Source organism: Dromiciops gliroides, chromosome 3 (assembly GCF_019393635.1).
Source record: "Dromiciops gliroides isolate mDroGli1 chromosome 3, mDroGli1.pri, whole genome shotgun sequence".
Lineage (NCBI taxonomy): Eukaryota > Metazoa > Chordata > Mammalia > Microbiotheria > Microbiotheriidae > Dromiciops > Dromiciops gliroides.
Genome location: NC_057863.1, coordinates 74,470,672 through 74,492,092, shown reverse-complemented (window position 1 = coordinate 74,492,092; position 21,421 = coordinate 74,470,672). Strand labels below are relative to the sequence as shown.

Here is a 21,421-nt window from a genome sequence, read left to right as displayed (position 1 = left end):
AAACAAGAACAACAAAAAAGAAAAAAAATCCCAACTATTTTGTTTATTGAGAAAATTGTTAAATATGTGGATTAGAAGAAGACCAATACTTTCTCAGGCACTAAAATCTTCCTTCTTAGATAATATTGTAGAAACCAAAGATCGTTGAATATTAAAGGCATATTTATTTCCTCCTACTTTACCAGTTCATTTCTCGATCTCATTTAAAAATGACAATTTCCTCCTAAACTTCCTACAAAAGCTATTTCCTGCTATTCTTAGTCCTTTATCCCAGTATGCCTAGCCCAGTCATATGTATTTTTGAGGTAGCAAACATCTAGTTTATAGCACCAATGTAAAGGGAGTTGACTGCTTTCTGTTTTAGAGAGCTGCATGCCACTGTGCTCCTCTTAATATGGAAATCACTTAATCGGTTATTACTTAACAGTCTGGTCTCATTTGTATTTACTCTTCAGTGTTTGTGTTCTACAGCAGGATGGTCCCGTCAGTATGAAATATGGCTGGTTTTGGTCTATGGTACATCATTTCAGTCCTCCAAAGGGAACATCTCTAAGGCCTGTGTGGCTGTACATTGACTTAAAGCACCACATTCTTTAGTGGAGAGGGCATGGTTATGATTATCCTTCTCAGTTATGTTATACTATCTTCTGGGATGCTCTCCCTGATCCCATTTTTTCATTCTCTGCTTTGTACTTTCTGGGGTTTGCTGCCATCTCTGTTTCCTGTATTAGGATCTTCTTTTTTGTTTTTTTGGTTTTTTACAAGGCAATTGGGGTTAAGTGACTTGCCAAGGGTCACACAGCTAAGTGTCTGAGACTGCATTTGAACTCAGGTCCTCCTGAATCCAGGGCCGGTGCTCTATCCACTGCACCACCTAGCTGACCCAGGATCTTCTTTTTGAGATCTTTGTTCCATTTAATTGGTAATAGTAATTGTATATACAGATTTACATGAATTTTGTGATAGTGTTCCTGTCAGAGCCATAACTAGGGAAATGTGACTAGGGTTTTTTCCCCTGGGTGACAACATAGAGTGGGGGTGAGGTAATGGTGTCACTTTCCCCCCATGGTACACTGACCTTCTTTCCCTAACAATTCTAATACTCTCAGTAGTCTACTGGCTTATGTCTCTTTGTGCACCTTCTCCAACACCTGGATATGGATTACCTTCCCCAAGATCTTGATATGATGATTGCTCTCTTACAGGACCTATTGTATGTCACTGCTGTATTCTCTTCTACCTCCTACCACCTGCTTTATCCTCTCTTCCCACCTTCCAGGAGATTAAGAGGTTGAGTTATGCCACAAAGCTAAAGGATAGACTCACAGAGGGATAGATGAACGTATCTTGCAGTACAAGGGCATCTCAAGAAGAATGATTGAATTAGCCCTGGGCATAAGAATTCCTAGTTATTCATTTAGCTTTTATGTACTAAGTTATAAATTCAAAGGTCTAGGTTGGATGACCTCTTAAAACACTTAATTAAAAGAAGTTAGAATGAAAACAAACAAATATGTGTAGTCAAGGAAAACAAATTCCCACATTGGCTATGACTTGAAAATATATATCTTATTATGTGCTGTGAGCTCATCACCTCTTTGGAATCACGTTAGGTCATTATGTGGATCCCAAAACATCTCTTTAGCATAAGGATTTCAAAGAAAACATCCTACTTTAAAAAAAAAATTCTCCAATTATGTTTTACATGCTAACTAATGGTAATATATATTAAAATTTTACCTGTGAGATTATAATTCATTTCTAAGTAATTGGCACAGTAATTTAGTATTTTTAGGGAAAAAATGCTTGGTGAACCAAAGTGTCATGGTAGAATGACTGGGCAATTTGGTGTAATAGAAAGTGTTTGGATTTGTAGTTATATGACATTCATTTCATGTCCAACTGTGTAGGCACCTTTGAGACTTAGGTAGCACCATTTAACCACTGTGGGCCTCACGGTCCTTATCTGCAAAAAAGGAATGAGTTAAACTAATTGATATTTTAAATCCCTTTCAACTCGAAATCTATGATTCTATGTTTTACTTCCTATACATGAAAAAAAATTACATTAGAGATTTTGCTTAAAATTGGGGTTAAAATATTCTGGTACAAAAAAAAAAATGTGCTGCCATATAGTCTTCTAGGCCTCACCAGAGAAAGCACAATATTTAATGTTTTGCTATAATTTGTAAAAAAAAATCCAATAATAATAATTCTCTTTCTATTTTCATATGGAAACAACCAAAGCATGTTTATGAAACATGCACAATTGTGATATAAAGACTATGATGTCCTAACCTCATTCATAAATTATCTTCACAATGTTTGCTGTGACTATGTCCAGAATTTATGGAATTGATAGTATGTTAATACCAAATAAATTCATCACAGCTTATTTCAGTGATGTTATTACAGTAAATAGCATATGAATTGATCATAATTGACCACATTAAAATAGAATATGGCCAAGTGGAATAACACCTTAGGTTACTGGAACAATAAATAAAATGGATTTAATGGGTCTACACAAAATGGTACATTTTCTGTAATGATCAATGAGCTCAGAAAGAACATTTTTATTACATTAAAGAACATCAAATTTTTTTTCTATTTGCTTTGGAAATCTGATTTGGTTCTTCAAATCATGTATGAAATGAGTGAGTTACAAGACATTATCTTTAATCAGTGAAGCAAAAGGGCAGAGGTTATCAGTGAGTCTGCAAAGGTCACACATAAGTGTAACATAAGGCAAGCTGAGCATCCATAGTTCCTTCCTCCCAGGACAACCATCTGACCTTCAGTCAAGATGGGATGCTATTCATGCTTCCAAAGAGTCCACACCTTACTTTTTCCCTTTGATTGTTCTTGAAATATAAAGGAACTAAATTCACAGTTTTTAAAAAAGCAGACTTTTCTAGGTGCTCATATTATTAAAATTGTCATCTTTAGAATACTGCTTCAGATGTAGTCCCAACTATGGTAGACTTTTTTTTCTCTTGGAGTTCATTGAGCTTAGACTTCTTATGTAAATTTATGCAAAAACTGCTCCAAGTTGATACTGTGCTGCTCTCATCAAATCCCATGAGGAATGTCTTACTTAACAGGGGAGAAATATCCCCTGTGTTTTACAGAGCAAGACAGAACATGTGGAGTATGTGTTGAAAAAAAAAATAATGAGCTGTCCTTTCAAAGTGGAAATGGTGGAAGGGAAGAGGAGTCTGCATTTCAAAAATACTGAAATAAAATGTCTATTAACATATCTACAAGGATCCTTAAGTGCAGTATCAAGGGTTACTCATTTACATTTTATTCATCTCCTAAGGTTTATGAATTAGCAAGACCCAAATGATATCTTTATAGGAAAAAACAATAGTTTCTTTATCATTACAGTGTACCAAGGCTATGACTTACATTCACTGGTTATGTACAATGCTCCCTGCTGGGATCTTAATGACCAGAAACAAGTAGAAGAGTGAAAAGAAGGGAGCAGGATATTTCAGAAGAGGATGAAACAGAGTAGCTTGGAAATGAATGATAGAATTCAGAGGATCATACATGGAGGGTGAGAAGTTGTTGTAGTTAGCATGTAAGATCCCATATGTTCATGAGCTAGGGAATCCATCATCATAACTTCCCAGGGAATCCAAAATACTAAATGCCAATAGCATATAAATGTGTATAGAAAAACATTTTTAATGTTGCTTATATAAATCAATATGAAGGTAAATCATCGATTGGATCTGTAACCTCATAAACAGAATTGTTTCCTCTAAAACTGTAAATTATAACCTCTCCTGTCTGTGAAATCTGAGTACCTGCTCAAAGTGGAACTAGAAGTCATCTCAAACTCTGAACCTCAATACTTACACCTAGGTTTCTCTGGGGTTATTTGCTTCTGAAGCATTATAGATTGGGAATTGAGTGCTTATGCCACAGATGGACCATTTCCTGGCTATCCTTACCTTCCGCCATCTTATCTTGGGATGAAATTTTTGAACAGATTCAAAATATGCATTCGACTAAGCCTTTGGGGACCTGATCCGCACAGTATTATTATTATTATTATTATTATTATTATTATTATTATTTTGGTGAGGCGATTGGGGGTAAGTGACTTGTCCAGGGTCACACAGCTAGTGTCAAGTGTCTGAGGTCAGATTTGAACTCAGGTCTTCCTGAATCCAGGGCTGGTGCTCTATCCACTGCACCACCTAGCTGCCCCTCACAGTATTCTACTTTGACCACCAGACTCAGAGCTAAGAGAGCCCAGTCAAGACCAGCCCTCTGTGAGTCAGAAGTATTGAGCATCAACATTGACTCTGTGTTGCAAGGACCCTGGAATGCATGCACCCTATTCTTTCCTAAACACTGGCAGTCAAATTGCCAACTATTATTTCCCCTAATCTCTGTTCCACATTGATTAAAGGAAATTCCTCCTACCTTTTATTCCTAGCACCTTTTCTTCCATAGTCCATATCTTCCTGTGCTATCCTGTTCCATTTGGATTTCTAAGAATCCTTGCTCTATTGTTACAAACAGCCTTGTATTTCATACTTTCCCCCCTATTTTCTTCTAATGAGAGAATGACTGACAAAACCATGGTTATTCAGACTTGAGTATTTGGCAGATTTTTTTTCTTTTTTCAGAAATCAATGAAATGAGTCTGTCACTTCAAGAAAAACAACTGACAATATTTGTTGCCAATGATAAAATTCAAACTTTGAAGTGAAAAATTAGAATTTTGAAAACTTGTAACTTCCACTGTGGGTTTGGCATCTTCCCCATATGTAAAGACTTCTGATGAGATTGATTAGAGTATTAATTAATTTTGACATCATATAATGAAATATGTCAACATTTGAAGATCTGTATAAAACAGTGAACCAATATTTCCAAATGATCATTACATTGTTATAAAATCATGCATGACTAAAAGATCCATTAAAAGTGCAAAATAAACCAATGGCTTTTAATGTAACTGAATAAGAAAAGTTTGTTGACATTTGCAATTAGCTTTTAAGAAACCACTACTGAGTTTTAGTGTAGTATCAAATAGGAATAACCATGATTATCTGAAAAGGCCATTAAAATACTTCTTGTTTTTCAATTACATATCTGTATAAGACCAGATTTTCTTCAGGTGCTTCAACCAAAACAATATTATAACATACTAAATTCAGAAACAGGTATGGTATTCCAGTTGTCTCCAACTAAGCAGGTGTTAAAGAAATTTGCCAAGATGTAAATACTTTAAAATAATTTTTAGAAAATAATTTTTGATTAAAATATTAGATTAACATGTAATGGGTACATTATTGTTATTTAAAATTAATAAATATGTTTGTATTTACCCATTTAAATTTTAACGTGTTAAATATTATTAATGTTACTTTGTTGTCTATAGTGCCTTTTAGAAAAATATAGTTTCCTGGTTTATCCATTTTAATTAGGGCTATTTTTGCTTTTGCTTTGTCTGAGATAATGATTGTTAACCTTGTCTTTTTTTTTTTTTAATTTCAGCTGAAGCATAATAGATTATGCTTCAGACCTTTATTTTAAGTCAGCTTGTGTCTGTCTGTTTCGAGTGTTTTTCATATAAGCAATGTATTGTTGGGTTCTGGATTCTAATCCATTGTGCTACCCACTTCTGTTTTATGTGTGAATTCATCTCATTGACATTCACAATTGTAATTACAAACTATACATTTCCCTCCATCCTATTTTCTTTGGTTTATTCTTCTCTCTTCTTATACTGTTCCTTCTCTAAAGTCTGTTTTGCTTCAAACTTCTGCCTTCCTTTATCGATTCTCCCTTTTATCAACTGCCTTTCACTTATCCCCTTTCCTTCCTACTATCCTTTTGGGTAAAATAAATATCTATACACAATTGTGTGTGTGTGTGTGTGTGTGTGTGTGTGTATGTATGTGTGTGCACATGCATATTTTTACCCTCTTTAAACCAACTTAAATGAGAGTGAGGTTCAAGGGCAACCATTTCCACTTTAAAAGCTTTTCCTTGCACTACTCTTTTATGTGAGATGATTTCCCCATTCAGTCTTTCCCTTTCCCCTTCACCCAGTGCATCCATCCCTCTTTCTCACCCATCCATTTTTAGATCATCCCAACATATTTGATTCACTCTTTTGCCCTCTATATTTGTAGAGTCGTTCTAACTGCCCTAATAATGATAAAGATCTTTGGATTACATGTGTCATCTTCCCATATAGAATATAGTTTAACCTTATTGAGTCCCTTATGATTTCGTTCGCATGCTTAATCTTTTATGCTTCTTTTAAGTCTTATATTTGAAAATCAAATTTTCTATTCAGCTCCAGTTTTTTCATCAGAAATGCTTCATAGTCCTCTATTTAATTAAATGTTCATTATGTTTTTCCTGAAGGATTGTTCTCAGTTTTGCTGAATAAATGATTCTTGGCTGTAATCCTTGATCTTTTGCCTTCTGGAATATTATATTCCAAACTCTCCAGTCCTTAAACATGGAAGCTGCTAAATCTTATGAGACTATAGTCATTATACCTAACTGTAGTTCCACAATACTTAAACATTTTATTTCTGACTGCTTAAAGGATTTTCTTTTTAACAAGGAACTCCAGAATTTGGCTATAATATTTGTGGAAATTTTCATTTTGGGACCTTTTTTAGGAGGTGACCAATGGATTCTCTCACATGTTGTTCTTTTTTTTCATTTTTTTTACTTTGTTTTATTGTTTTTAATGTCTCATAGAAGCTTCCACTTGCCTAGTCTAATGTTTAAGAAATTATTTTCTTAAATAGAGCTTTTGTGCTTTTTTTTTCTGTTTGCCCAATTTTGCTTTTTAAGGTGTGATTTTCTTAACTATTTTGTGCCTCTTTTTAACAAGCTATTAATTATAATTTTCTTCCCTCATTGTCATTTTATGCAAGTTTTCTTCTATCACTCTTATTTGAATTTTAAAAGCACTTTTATCTCTTTAGGAATTCTTGTTGGGCTTATATCCAATTCACATTTTTTTTTCTTTTGAGGCTTTGCTTTTACCTGTTATGATTAGCATTGTCTTCTTTTGAGTTTGTGTCTTGATCTCACCATGGTAGCTTTTTATGGTCAACTTCTTTTTATGTTATTTGTTCATTTTCCCAGCCTATTTCTTGACTTTGAAATTTATGTTAAAGTGGTATTCTGTTCCTGGCATTGGAGAGTAAGGAGAGGGGTATCGTCTCAAGATTCAGACTTCTTTGCACTGCTGTTTTATGAAATAATTATGGAGGTTGGAAGTTATTGGTGATTCTAGGGTGATATGATCTGAAGTAGATGTGCTCCCTGCTCTTCTGGTCTGGGCTCTGGTCCTTACTCAGAAAGGACCTCTATTCCTTGCACCTTCAAGTGATACTAGTCCTCAGGGAACCTACTCCCTTGGGATCATAATTGATATTGTTCCTCAGGGTCCCTGATTCATTGGGACTGATGTGATACTGTTACTCATTGCCCTTTCTCCTTCCTAACATGAAGTGCTCTTCTCAACTCTTGAATTGTGACTGGAAAGTAGATATAGGCAATGGAGTTGACAAATAGCATCTGATCTTATGTCCAGTGCTAGCACATGCTAAAGGGTCCTTGGTAATAATTTTCTGACCCATTGCCAGGACTCCTTACCATCTCTGACCAGAATGCTCCTGAAGCTACTATTGCTGCTATCTCCACCACCAAGTCCCATCATTGGTATCTCTCCTTCTGGCTTCTTGAATTACCTTGGACTGGAAGAATGTCTCACCCTGACCTTTTCTTGGCTCTATCTCTCCAGAATTTGAGGTATTATTTTAAAGTTGTTTGGAGGGGCAATCTTGACAGAGCTTAGCTGCAATGTTTTTCTACTCTATCATCTTGGCTCTGTTCCCCAGACCAGAAATATATTAAATTTTGATAGATATAATTGAAATAAATAAAATGTCTTTGAAGTCCTCAACAATTATTAAGAGTGTAAGGGTTCTAAGATAAAAAAAAAAGTTTGAGAACTTTTGCCTTAGACAATTTACCAGTTGGGGAATGGCTCTTATTATTTTAAATCTGAACCATTTCCTTTTACAGAGAGTTCCAAAAGCTGATGTGTAGTTTTCAGTTATTAAATTCCTATATGTTTTGAGAATGAGACCTTTATCAGAAAAAAAAATCTTGTTGCAAAGATTTTTCCTATCATTTCCCTTTTGATATTACTCTTATTGTATTTATTTATACAAAATCTTTTTTTTAATTTTATGTCATCAGAATCATCCATTTTATTTTCTGTATTATTCTCTATCTGTTGTCTGACCATGATTTTTTCCTCTATCAATTGCCCTGATAGGTAATTCCACCCCCCCCCATTTCTCTAATTTGTTTATAGTAGAATCCTTTATATCTAGGTCATATATCAATTTGGAAGTTGTCTGCATAGAAGACGTGAGGTCTTTGTATATATCTAATTTCTTCCAATTTTTCCAGAAGTTTTTGAAAATAGTGCCTCCTTTTTCCAGGAGATGGGGTCTTGTCTTCATTGAATTCTAGGCTACTAGATATGTTTGCTTCTATATGTTCCACTTACTTTTTAATACTTTACAATCAAGTTCATATTTTAAATTAGCACCACTTCTCACTACTTAGCTAGGAAATACAGATTACTTCCCAAGATAGTTTTTAGGCTCTTTTTGTGTATTTATTTTGGCAGTTGATTTATATTGCTTAAAATTTTGTTGTATTATTATAATGTAGATGTGGTTTTTTGCCACTTATTTGTTATCTTTCAGTATCAATAACTTATCTAAGTAGGCCAGGTCAGAGTTATTTCATTTGCATATATCTATTTTACTTTTTCTTTTACTTCATGCTAATTTTGATGTTTGTTTTAATAAGCCAGTGTACTGATTATCTACAGATAGATGGTTCAGGGAATAACTTTCCTAACAGTAATGAGTATAAGGTCATGAGTGGGTCATAGATTTGGGAAGAGGCCTTAGAGGGCAGCAACTCTAACTTCTGAGGCCAAGGGAAGTTAAATTACTTCTCCAGCTCATAAATATCTGAGGCAGTATTTCGCCTCAGGTCTTCCTAACATCATGCCCAGCATTCCATCCACTATACCACCTACCTGCTTAAATATGACTCATAGGATCATAGATCAGGAGCTGGAAAGAACCTCAGGGACCATCTAGCTCCAATGACTTCATTTTATAGATGAAGAAACTGAGGTACAGGGAGGTTAAGGCACTTACCCAAGGTCACACAGAGAGTGGCATCAAAAGTGGGGTCCTCTAATTTCAGAAATAGTGTTCTTTCCAGAGCACCAATTGCTTCCTCTAATTTCCTGACTGTTAAAATATTGTGAAGAGGGGCAGCTAGGTGGCACAGTGGATAGAGCACTGGCCCTGGAGTCAGGAGTACCTGAGTTCAAATCCGGCCTCAGACACTTACCACTTACTAGCTGTGTGACCCTGGGCAAGTCATTTAACACCAATTGCCTCACTAAAAAAAATTGCGAGGAGATTGTGGGTGAGGTGGTATCAAGAAGGAACATAAATACTCAAAAGATCATGAGTCAGGTAGTTTATTACTCATGGGCAAGTAGGCAAGCAGGCCCACGAGTGCACAAAACAATTGTGGCTTGAGTGCATTGGGAAATGAGTACCCCAATTGAGCCTCGAGTCTTTGCCCTTATATTTTTGTGGGGAAGATTCACAGGTACTGAATAGGAGAAATATCTAAGGGGAAGGCACCTTTCAGGTGATTTGCACTTTGACCCCTTCCATCCTTATTGGCCAGAAGCACATTGTGATTAGGGAAAGTTTGCTAATTTCGCACAAATGAAATTTAAGCTAATGCTTTGCTAGAATTTCTTTCTAAGCCCTAATTGGAGCTTATCAAACCAGTTATTGGGTACACAGGAATTTCCTAGCACATAGCTGGGTAAATAAGTGCTTGAACATGGAGTTACCTCTGTCAGCCAGAGCCTAGCAATAGGCCTGTCCTCACAATCACCCATTCCATTTTTATGTTATCCATTTATTTTATGTTATGGATTGTCCAGTGGCCTCAACTTCTTTTTTCAAAGATATTATCTTTGATATATAGGTCTGAGGCTCCTGTGTAGTCTATAATTCTTTGGCCTCTCTTACTCCTAGCACCTGAAGCATATTTTCAAACATATTTTCACCATCCTTTCCTATTCCCATATTTGCATTAAAGTCACATACAAATATGTGTTCATTTAATTCTGAAGTACCTTATCAAGTTCTTAATGAAATTTCTCTACCCCATCATCCTCTATACCAGATGTTGATACAGAAATTACAATTATTTTCATGGTAGACTTTGTGCAAATACTTATAATAAACATTGCAATAAAAGGTGATCAAATAACCCATGAAATGATGTTTCTTTTTGCTTTTGAACACACGATAAAACCCACTCAACAAACACCTTCATTTTCATCTCCAAGAAGAAACTGTGAACCATCTTTCCGTGTGCTTATGACTCCCTTTTTTCTTCTGTTTGCATTTCCAGTGAGAATGTCAAGAGTAATACTTTATTTTCTCCAGTTCTATGTACACTTTTGGTTTTTTAGAAGTTTATTTTTTTTATTTCGGGTATCCAATAACTAACTTAAAGTTTTCAGTTCTGTCATTTTTCAGTCATGCGCAACTCTTCATGATCCTTTTGAGTGGTTTTCTTGGTGAAGATAGTGGAGCAGTTTGTCTTTTCCTTCTCCACTTCATTTTACAGATGAGGAACTGAGGCACACAGGGTTAATTGACTTGCCCAGAATCACACAGCTAGTGTCTGAGGCCATATTTGAACTCATGCATCTTCCTGTTTCCAAGCCCTGTGCTCTATCCACTGCACCACATAGATGTTTACAAATGTTCTAAAAACTATAATTTTTACTTTATTTTGCCCCACCTTTTTCATCATTCTGCCTATACCATACAATTGAGAAAGAGTGTCACATAGGATGGAAGGCAATTTTGGATGTTACTTTGTTTCTTGAGTCACTATGGCCAAAGAATTCATTATTAAGTGTCCAAACTACTGGTGATGGATCTCTCCTAACTTAGCTATTGGGGGCTGGTTTTTGATAAGTTGAGATTTTTGTTACCAAGACTATACTCAAGGTCTTTCTAGCATCGTAGAATTTGTTAAAACTTGCCTTCTCCTGGCATATCCTTTGAGAATCCACGGTCATATCCATGCTACCATGAGATATAAGAGTAGATCCTTGCAGAGGTAGTATAAACATAAATATGACCTTATATGCCATTCAAATTTAGGACACCCTCTCCTACCTCATAACTCTATGACTCGGCATATGCGTTCTGTCATGGTTATAATGGATTGTTTTCACATCTTCATTGATTAAAATCTCTCCCTATATTAAAGACCCCATTTTGGTGCATGAGATACCTCCTTCATGAGTCCTTCCACCATATTTCTAACTTGGATTCATCTCTCTCTCCTTACATATCTCATGATACTGGGGCATCTAGGTGAACACAGTGAATAGAGCACTAGCCCTGAAGTTGAGAGTTCCTGAGTTCAAATCTGTCCTCAGACATTTACTAGCTGTGTGTCCCTGGGAAAGTCACTTAACCCCAATTGCCTTAAACATCTAGGGTCATCTTGCCACTAGACCCAGATGGCTCTGGAGGAGAGGATGAAGTTGGTGAATTTGCATAGCCCTCCCTCACTTAAATCCAGTTCCCTTCAAGTCATGACCCTGATGTCTTGGTACTCTTCAAAAACAAAGGACAAAAAACAAGAACAACAACTTTATGGCACTCTATTTTTCCTCTCCTGTGTACTTTTCACATTGCACCTTGTATTTTAGTTCATTGATTTAGAGGTAAAAGACATCTGACATCTCTCCAACACTCTCATTTTAACCATGAGCAAACTGAGCCCCAATTAGGTCAAGGAATTGCCCAAGTTGACATAGAAAGTAACAGTTCAACGATTTGAACCACTGTTCCCTTACTCAAAACCAGCTCTCATTGCTCTCCACCAATACACAGATCACTAAAAGCAAAGTCCTAAGAAGAAGAGATCATTAATACCTAGGAAGAGCAGAAATGGCTTTAAGTAGGTAGTGGCACCTGAACCAACCTTAAAAGAAGATTAACATTTTTAAGTGACAGTGAAGGAGAGCACTCCAAGCATGTGTGACATTCTGTGCAAAGGCAGAGGTGGGTGATAGAATGTCAGTAGGTTAAGATGGAAGAAATGGTATTTTCAGGTACAAGGAGGATACTGAGTAAGGACATTGTTGTTATTGTACAGTTATTTTTCAATCATGTCTGACTCTTCATGACCCCATTTGGGATTTTCTTGGCAAAGATAATGGAGTGGTTTGCCATTTCCTTCTCCAGCTCATTTTACAGATGAAGAAACTGAGGCAAATATGGTTAAATGACTTGACCAGGGTCACACAGCTAGTAAGTGTCTGAGGTCTGATTTAAACTCAGGAAGAGTCTTCCTGACTCCTGGCCCCGAAGTCTAAACACTGTGCCACCTAGCTGCCCATAGTAAGGACATAGAAACTGAAAATTACACAGTGCATTCAGGAATGGAGAATAGTTCAATTTGGCTAGGAAATCAAACATGATCTCAAATCCATTTTGAGTGTCAAATTAAGAAAGGGAAATGATGGAAGATAACACTGAGGCTGGTGCCTACTCATATAGGGTCTTTAATCTCATCCTTTGGAATTTTGACTATCCTATAGGTGATGAGAAATAATTAGAGGCTTTGGGGTTAGGAAAATGATCTGATCAGCACTTTCCTTTAGGAATATTATTCTGCAGAATGTGTGTAAGATAGATTGGAGAAGGACACAGAGAAAGAAATGTTGGAACATCAATTAGGAGAATATTGCAGTAGCTCAAGAAAGGAGTAATGGAGATTCTAAACTAAAGTGTTGGCAATAAGAATGGAAAGAAGTAACAAATGGGAGAAACATTACAAAGGTAAAATCAATAGAATTTAGCTATTGATTGGATGTTTTCAGACAAAGGAGAAAAGATTCAAAGGAATCTGGTAACTGAAAGGATAGTAATACGATTTATAGAAAGGGAGGTTAGGTGCAAGGGCAGTTCAGAAGGATTGTGAATTCACTTTAGACATGTCGAGTTTCAATTCTAAAAAGATATTGAGGTCATCAGATCTAACAGAAAGCTGGAAATACTGATTTCGATCTTGTGAGAAGGGTCTGGTATGACAATATAGAGGTAAGAATCAAGACTACAGAAGTGATGAAAGCATGGAGGAAGAGAATGCAGAAGGATTGAAACTAGGGAGAGGAGAGGAACCAATTTATGACACTTGAACTCTTTGGAATGTAAAAGAGGCTGTGTGATTCAATATTTACTATTTGGACCAGAAACAGAATTGAAATTTTTCCACTGAAGTCAGCAGTAAAACAGAGACAAAACCAATTCAACATAGCTTTACTTTTCAGATATTGAATTCAAATCTTTAGCTTTAACTTTAAATCTCTGTGCCTTATTCATTCATATTTCAGAAATCATACTCTCCCGATCTGGCATTACAATATGTTACCATGTACCTATGTCACAAAAAAAAGGGTGCTGTACTATAACCAAGTATATCAGAAGGAAACGTCAGTGCAAAGACAAAGATCTCACCCGTGAATATCTGAATTAATGCCAATAATGAGAATGAAAATGAAGGAAACCCACATGAGAATTATAAAATATATCTTTAGAGCTCTTAGAAGAGGTTTAGTGCCAGAGGCAGAATGCATTAGTTTCACACACCATGCTAGTAATTTCCATTTCTCCTTGAATAAAACATAGTTGTAAGAACTGCTCTTATAATACAAAGGTTTTTGAATGCTTTGTTGGGCCCTGTTCTTTTTAGGTGCATAAGCTCATTGTCTGGGCACCATGCTGAGCATGAAACAAAGTTAAACCAACCTATGCTTACCCCACTCATTAGCATATGCCTAGGAAATTAATCAGTCCATAAATATTTGTTGAATATCTCTTATGTGCCACACACTGCTGTAGATATTGGGGAAGCAGAGATAAGTAAGACATGCTTTGGTGGTGGTTAGAAACTTGCATGGAGCTCATACTTATTCTAGCTGGTGAGATAAAGTATGTGTTTGTAACATGCACACATAAGCATTACCAACTCAAGGCAGTACATGATAAGGGCCAAATGAGGGTTAATTCCCCCTCTCTGGAAATCTTGACAGATATATAACAATGAAACATTCACTTATTTTAATGGAGGATTTAAATAACTAAATATCTCTTTCTCTCTATACATATACACACATATTATATGCACATGTTAGCTATATATTCTTTTTAAACATTTCATATATTTTGTTGCTCTACAACCTTCATTTTCAAATATATCCCTCCTGTTTTCTAATCTGATATCCTTCCCTTGGAACAATTTTTTTAAAAAGGAAAAAATACAGTTCAATAGAACCAAACAACATATCATGAGTCTGACTGCATATGTAGTTATTCATACCCCTTGTCCTCCACCTCTGCAAAGAAGAAATGAAGATATATTTTCTTGTGCCTTCTCTGGAACTAGACTTGGTCATTATGATTATAGTATTCAGGTGTGTGTTTTTCCCCATTTACATTGTTATCGTCATCATGACCAATCATTTAAACTTCCCATACTTAAACCCCCATTAAAAAGTCTGATTCCTACAGTAAAGGTAGACTAATATTCCTACTTCCCAAAGACTGGAATAAACATTTCAGTTTTACAAAATCCTCCTGATTTTGGCCAGTCATGTGATCTCAATAGTAATAGAACATGGAAAAAGAGCTGTGACTGGTGAAACTTTCACTTAGAGAATAAAACCTTCATATGAGGGAATAAGGTAAAGACATTTCTTGGGGAAGTAGTTTGGAACAGGACCTCTTTGCACAATTACAACTGGGCATAGAATAAAAGTCAAACCTCTTTTGTGACCATTTATTCATCTTGGCAGAGAATAGAGGCCCGACGTTTTTAAATTGAAGTCTATAATAGTGGAAGTTTCACAGAACCTTCTCCACAGGTGATCTCACTTCTAAAAAATGATTTTGCTTTATTACTTTTCCTTGTTACTCGGAAAGTTGAGAAGCTACAGAGTTCAGGTAGTGCCTTCATTTCAAGACAGAGAATTAGAAAGGAAGACCATAGAGAATGATGGCTGGCAGCAGATATTTACATCAGAGTTTGATATTTACAAAATGCTTTGAATGCCCTGTTGCATTTGGCATACATTGAAAGGTAGAGTAGTCCAGTGGGAAGACCCAGGACTTTAACATCCTAGGACCTGGATTCATATCCTGGCTCTTCTGTTCACTCTATATGTGGCCTTAACAGGTCCCAACTTTTTTGGGCCTACACTTTCTTTTATGCCAAATAGAATAGTTGGACTCTAAGACTTCTTTGGTTCTTCACTGTTCTAAATCAAAGATCTTATGAAATTTGCATCCTCTTATTTGTATACCTGTGACTTTTAAACCACTTTTTAAGATATTGGGTTAAAAAGAGTTATTTGGAAAATGAGGAATTTTGAAAGCATTTAAAAATTATTTAAGGGCTATAAAAAGCATCTCTGACATGCCTTTGTCATAACCCAAGCCTGTTCTAATAGAGCAGGTCACTTTATATTAGCCACTCAGTATATGGCATCTGCAGGAAGATGGCCATGTGCAGTCTCTGAAGCTCATCTATGCCTTTCTCCAATGCCTCTTACCTGAAAGGATCCTTTGTCCCCCATGTGTCTCCCCTCTGTTTCCTTTACTTATTGAACCTCTCTACCTTTAGCTTCCACTTCCCCACCGGGCTCTTTTATCTACACTCGCCAGATTGGTGTCTAGGATACCTCTGTCAGTGCTGAGGTGTGTTACAATGTTTGGTCCTTTCCTGCTGCTCAGACCCAGCCTGAGGGACTCTCTTTAATGCATCAATACTAAAAATGTTTGGAAATGCTAATATTCCTTCTAATGAGCCTAAACATTTTTATTATAGTTATACCTTAATACTGAGTTGCAGGTCATTACCTTCACATATTGAAAGCAATTGAAATTTCTAGGTTTTAATACCTCTGCCATTTGCTTGACGACCCCCACAAAGTTGTTGTGGGTTTTTTTCTATCTTTATGCACAGTATCATACATTGTTAAAACTGAGTAGAATCATAGAGTTCATATAATCCAACCCCCTCATTTTGTAGATGAAACATACCTAGAGAGATTGGGACTTGCTCAAGGCATCCTGGACTCTAGGGACAATGCTTTTTCAGCTACATTAGAATTCCAGTAATTCTACAATAGCATATGAAAGTGGCATGGCATGATAGGGGGCTTGGGTATAATTTTTGACTCATACTTAGGTTATAATCATTTCAGAGCAAGTAACTTTAGACTTTCAATTTACTCTCTCCAAACCTCAATTCTCTTACCTGTGAAATGGGGATCAATAATACTTGCCTGGACTGTTTTAATAGGGCTGTTGAAAAGGATCTGATGAAATGATGCATCTGAAAGCATTCTGAGAAATGCAAAATGCTATACAAATGTAAAGCACCATCTTTATAATCAAGTATCATCACCATCTTAAGTTCTCATCAAGTAACAGGTAGTTAACATTCACATGCAAACACTATACTAATTTCTTAACATTTAAATCAACTCTTTCCCCCTTTCCCTGAAACATTTTAAAGGAAACATTTAAAGGAAAAATAATCCATACTTACTAACATTTTTCAAAGACATGATTGGTGGTTATTCTCATAATCGAACTAACATAGCCGATTATTCTCTGAGAACCAACAGTCTAAGATATGAATATCTAAACACTTGGTTTCCATGTTGCCATGAAAATAAGATATGGAGCATATGTGTGTAAGTAAATTTTGAGATAAGTTGTATATATACTAAGCAGAACAGTAGGAAGAAAGTTATCCAAAATGAAATTTTCTGTTAGTGCAAGGGTTTGTGTTTATTTGAAATCCTGTTTTGTTCAATGGAGTCCTTTGGTCTGGTGAAGCCTGTGGATTCACAGAATGCTTTGAATGAACAAAATAAAATACATTAGATTAAAAAGGAAATTAACAATATTGAAATACAATTATAAAATTTTTTTCTCTTAAATTCCCAGACCCCAGGTAAAGAAGATATCTCTAAGGAGTTGTATTGATATATTCTCCTGAAGAAACTGCCTTGTAGTAGATCAGTTGAGATATAATTGATTGTTCTGGGGAACAATTCAATTCTTTAATGCCCCCCAAATTGCATAACTCCTCATAACATTCTAAAGTAGAAATAAAGTGTAACAAATACACCAAAACCTCTAGCAGCCCCTTCCCCTCTCCATTACAAGAACTGGCTTATCCAGTTGCCAATCCCTCATTGCCACAGTTTAGCAAATAGATAGGATGCTCTAACAGAGTGCATTAAAAATGTTTGAAGCTGGGTCAGTCAGCTCCTAAAACCTTTGGAACAAAACATGGAAAAGCAAGGTCATGTTTAGGCAGTGGCAATGCAACCTCAACCTGAGGCACTAATGAAACCACTGCTTCACCATCATCCAAGCTACCTCCTTTAGAAATGCTTACATTTTCTCATGCGGTTGTAAGTGCTAAAATTCTAGCTATACTGTCTAAAATATCTGATGAGTGATCACCAATAAATTATAAGCTTTAGCAAGAGTTAGACGTTTAAGCATTTATTAAGGAGAATAAGAATTTGGTTAAAGAGAGAGAGAATGGCCTGATTCATCTATCTATTAAAGGGAGAGAGCATTCCTAGCTCCACTCTCCGCCAGAGTCCACACGATAGAAAGCGAGCCAGCATGCCAGCCTCCCCCTTCTTCCTACCACAAGCAAATGTCACTTCCTGACGCCAAAGAAAAGATGCATGGTCCTGCCCTCAGAGGTTCTCTCCTCATGTTGGAGCTTTCCTACAGTAAGTCTCCAGCAGGTGGTGACATTCCAATCATTACACAGTCTATCAATAGTCTCCACTGGACACTCAATAGTTATGGGACAAATAGACTCCAGAATTCAGGTGTTTCTCTAAGGCTCTGGTTGTCAGGGTACCATGGGAAGGGCACTAAAAATATCATCAAAAACACAGTTGTCACTGGTCTTATGACAAAGAGTAATTACTGTTCGGCCTTTCAAGGTACTTTGTGCCTTGGACCTTAGGCAGCTTGCTACATCTCATCTGTCTTCTACAAGGTCACACACAATATGGGAAAAAACAAACAGATTCACAGGGAAAACCACCTGGAAATGCCACACCAGCTACAGTTTTACCACAGTAAGATTTTACATGACTCTCGTTCTCACTCCACTATCAAGAAAATCATTTCCATAGTCACAGCATAAGGATGACTTTGAAAACACCAGCCCAGATGTTCTAGTTATAACTGCTTTTACTTATTTTGGTAGGTAGTCTTTGAGTGGGGAAGCTGGTACACTCATTAGAGCCACTGATGCCTCTCTACTCCCACAGTTCAAAATGCAGCTCCTCGGGGGCAGCTAGGTGATGCAGTGGATAAAGCAACAGCCCTGGATTCAGGAGGGCCTGAGTTCAAATGTGACTTCTGATACTTGACACTTACTAGCTGTGTGACCCTGGCTGGGCAAGTCACTTAACCCTCATTGCCCTGCAAAAAAAAATATATATATATATATATATATATATAAATTTTTTTTTAAAGAAAGAAAAAAATGCAGCTTCTATTAGCTTTGGTTTCTATGTTCTCACAACCATCAGATTCAAAACATTATTTGGAATTTCTAACCAAAATCTGTGCCAGAATTTTCCATTTATTGGTTCCCTGTTTTTTGGCTTTAAAGAACATCTTCTCAGTTTCACTGTAATATATGCTCATATACTTGAAGATGGGCCAAGTTCTCCATGTTCCTTTTAAGTCATAAAAAGATTAAGCATCACATTTATTAGATTCATGACAAGGCCATTGTTTTGCCAGTGACAACAGTTACAGAATTTAAGAATAAATGATAGTTGGTTCATCATTACTCCCACCAGGATTCACTCCATCTAGTCACATTAGTAAACACATCGGTGTCCTTACAGTCCACCCCCTTTTGTCCTTCCCATTTCCATAGTTTTTTGGTCTTTTGTAGCTGTTTGAGTGCGTGCCACTTCTCTGCATAGATTTATGTCTTTTTGTCTCTGTCTTTCTTCCTGGTCTGTCAGCTCCTCCACAGTGAGTCAGTCCTGTCTGTATCATCTACCCCCTTTACGAATGTCAGTACCATGCTTAGTGATTGACGTAGTCAGCAACCAGAGAAATGGCTAAGAGCCTGAGAAAAGCCTTAGACAATTCATCTAGATTTTTAGAAATCGTGTTTGTTATCAATTCCATCTAAAAATGAACTCTTTGATGAATACTGCATTGCTTTTTAACTTTCTAGCATTATCAAAATTGGTGGGGACTAGGGAAGAATAATTTCCCCTAAAATTCAGTCAGTTAAGACGTTTTCTCTTGAAACTTAATACAAGTTTCAGTGTATTTGAACTGACTGATACCTTCATGATTTGAGAGGAAGTAAACTGTATTAATTGTTTCATACTAGGAATATTTTGGCCATATATAAGAGACCTCAGAAGTCCAAAATGCTCATTTTACACATGAAGAAAACTAAAAGCTGGGAAGGTTAGTGACTTTGTCAAGGTCACTGGGTTTTTTTCTAAAATTTAGTATATAGATTTTTTTTAATGACCAATGTTAATATAATTTTTCTCTGAAGTACATTGAATGACTTTTTTTTTTCCTTCTTATACTTTGAAGGGTCATATGATTGCATCCTGTGACACTTGTGGTGTAACAAAAATATGGGACTTTCGGAAACTTCTGCCAATGGTGTCTATTGATATAGGCCCAAGCCCGGGCAATGAGGTGGCCTTTGATTCATCAGGTAGGATCTTTTCTTCTTCTTTGAGATAAAGCTAAAATTTAAGGATTTGATTTCAAAGAATTTTCTATACCACTTTGAGTTCCTTCTCATTGGCTCCATCCATGATTCCTTTGCAAATTCATATCATCTTTTGTTGTATAGTTATATACATATATGTGCATGTGTATAAGTATGTGAATATATGGGTATATATACATACATGTATACACATATATGGTTAGAATTAATCACATTCTATTACTGATATTTGTTTATCCCCAGTGCAATAAATATGGCTATAGATCATATAATATGTATATATATATTCATACATTATATTTGTGTGCATATAATTATAACATAACTATGTATATGTAGAGAGAAATGATGATGATGATGTGAGATAGGATGCTAAATGGAAGAAGGCATGAACATTTACCACAATATTTACCTATCCAGCATATAAAGAGATTTTCTAAAAGGGACCAAGGCCCTTTGGCTAAGTTATGGTTGAAAGGACAGTATTTAAATGTATGCTACTGTTTATCATATGTTTATGGAAATATAAATTCATGCATAGAAAATTCATTTTAAATTTTAATTTTTAAATCTTTATGTACTTAGAACAACTTATCTGTGCCACTTTGTAGATATAAATTACTTTCATAGATGCATATCTTAACTGCTTGTTACATTATTAGGGCTTTCATGTCACCAACTTCTGACTGCTTTTTTTCATTCATTTAATAATGACAGTATTATATAGTTCCAAATTATCTATGTTTTTTCTCCAGTGAAATTTCTGGAATTATTAATGATGATGATTATATGGTATTTGATATAATCCACAATGATGTGAATGTAATTTCTCATGAATGTGGTTATAAATACTGGATTAGCATTATAGTAGCTAATTATTTAGCAATACTTTTTGACAAAGAAAAAATGTATAATAGATACTGTGGAATTCAGGGCCTCTATACTGAGACCTTTATTCTAAGCATCATAATGTTAGTGGGTAATTTTACCACAGATTTATAAGTAGATTATATCAGAGAAGGAGAAAGAAAGCCCTTTTGAAGAGAAAAAGATAAATATAGGTATGGTCAGATCATGAAACACAAGTAGACCCATGATCAGAATTAATCACTGTCTTCCATGAGTTCATCTTGGTTCTTCAGTGCAAGAAATATGGCTATAGATTGCATAATTACCAGAGGCAACTTTTCCTTGATTGCTTGTAGATCTCATTTTAAAAATAAAATCCTTGCATATTTAACGAAGAATTTAACTTTTTAATCCAACATGCAAATAATTTATATAGTTATTAATGAATGTCTTAGAAAGTGAGATACGGACAGCTATGTCCATGTTGAAGATAAACATTTTAATAGTTTTCACAAGATGATTAGTTTCTTTAGAAAACTGATGGTGCACACTGAATCCAATGTACATCTATGTTCATGTGTATGAATATATGTGTGCAGAG

General features: G+C 35.8%; 1 protein-coding gene across 1 annotated transcript in view; it reads left to right on the top strand.

Moving 5' to 3' along the window:
- The window catches only part of SPAG16 (sperm associated antigen 16), a 1,175,972-nt gene that overhangs the window by 820,543 nt on the left and 334,008 nt on the right, over positions 1-21,421 (top strand). Inside the window, exon 15 of the mRNA XM_043996008.1 lies at positions 19,827-19,953. Coding sequence (XP_043851943.1) covers positions 19,827-19,953 — 127 coding nt within the window. The remainder of the gene's footprint in view (positions 1-19,826; positions 19,954-21,421) is intronic.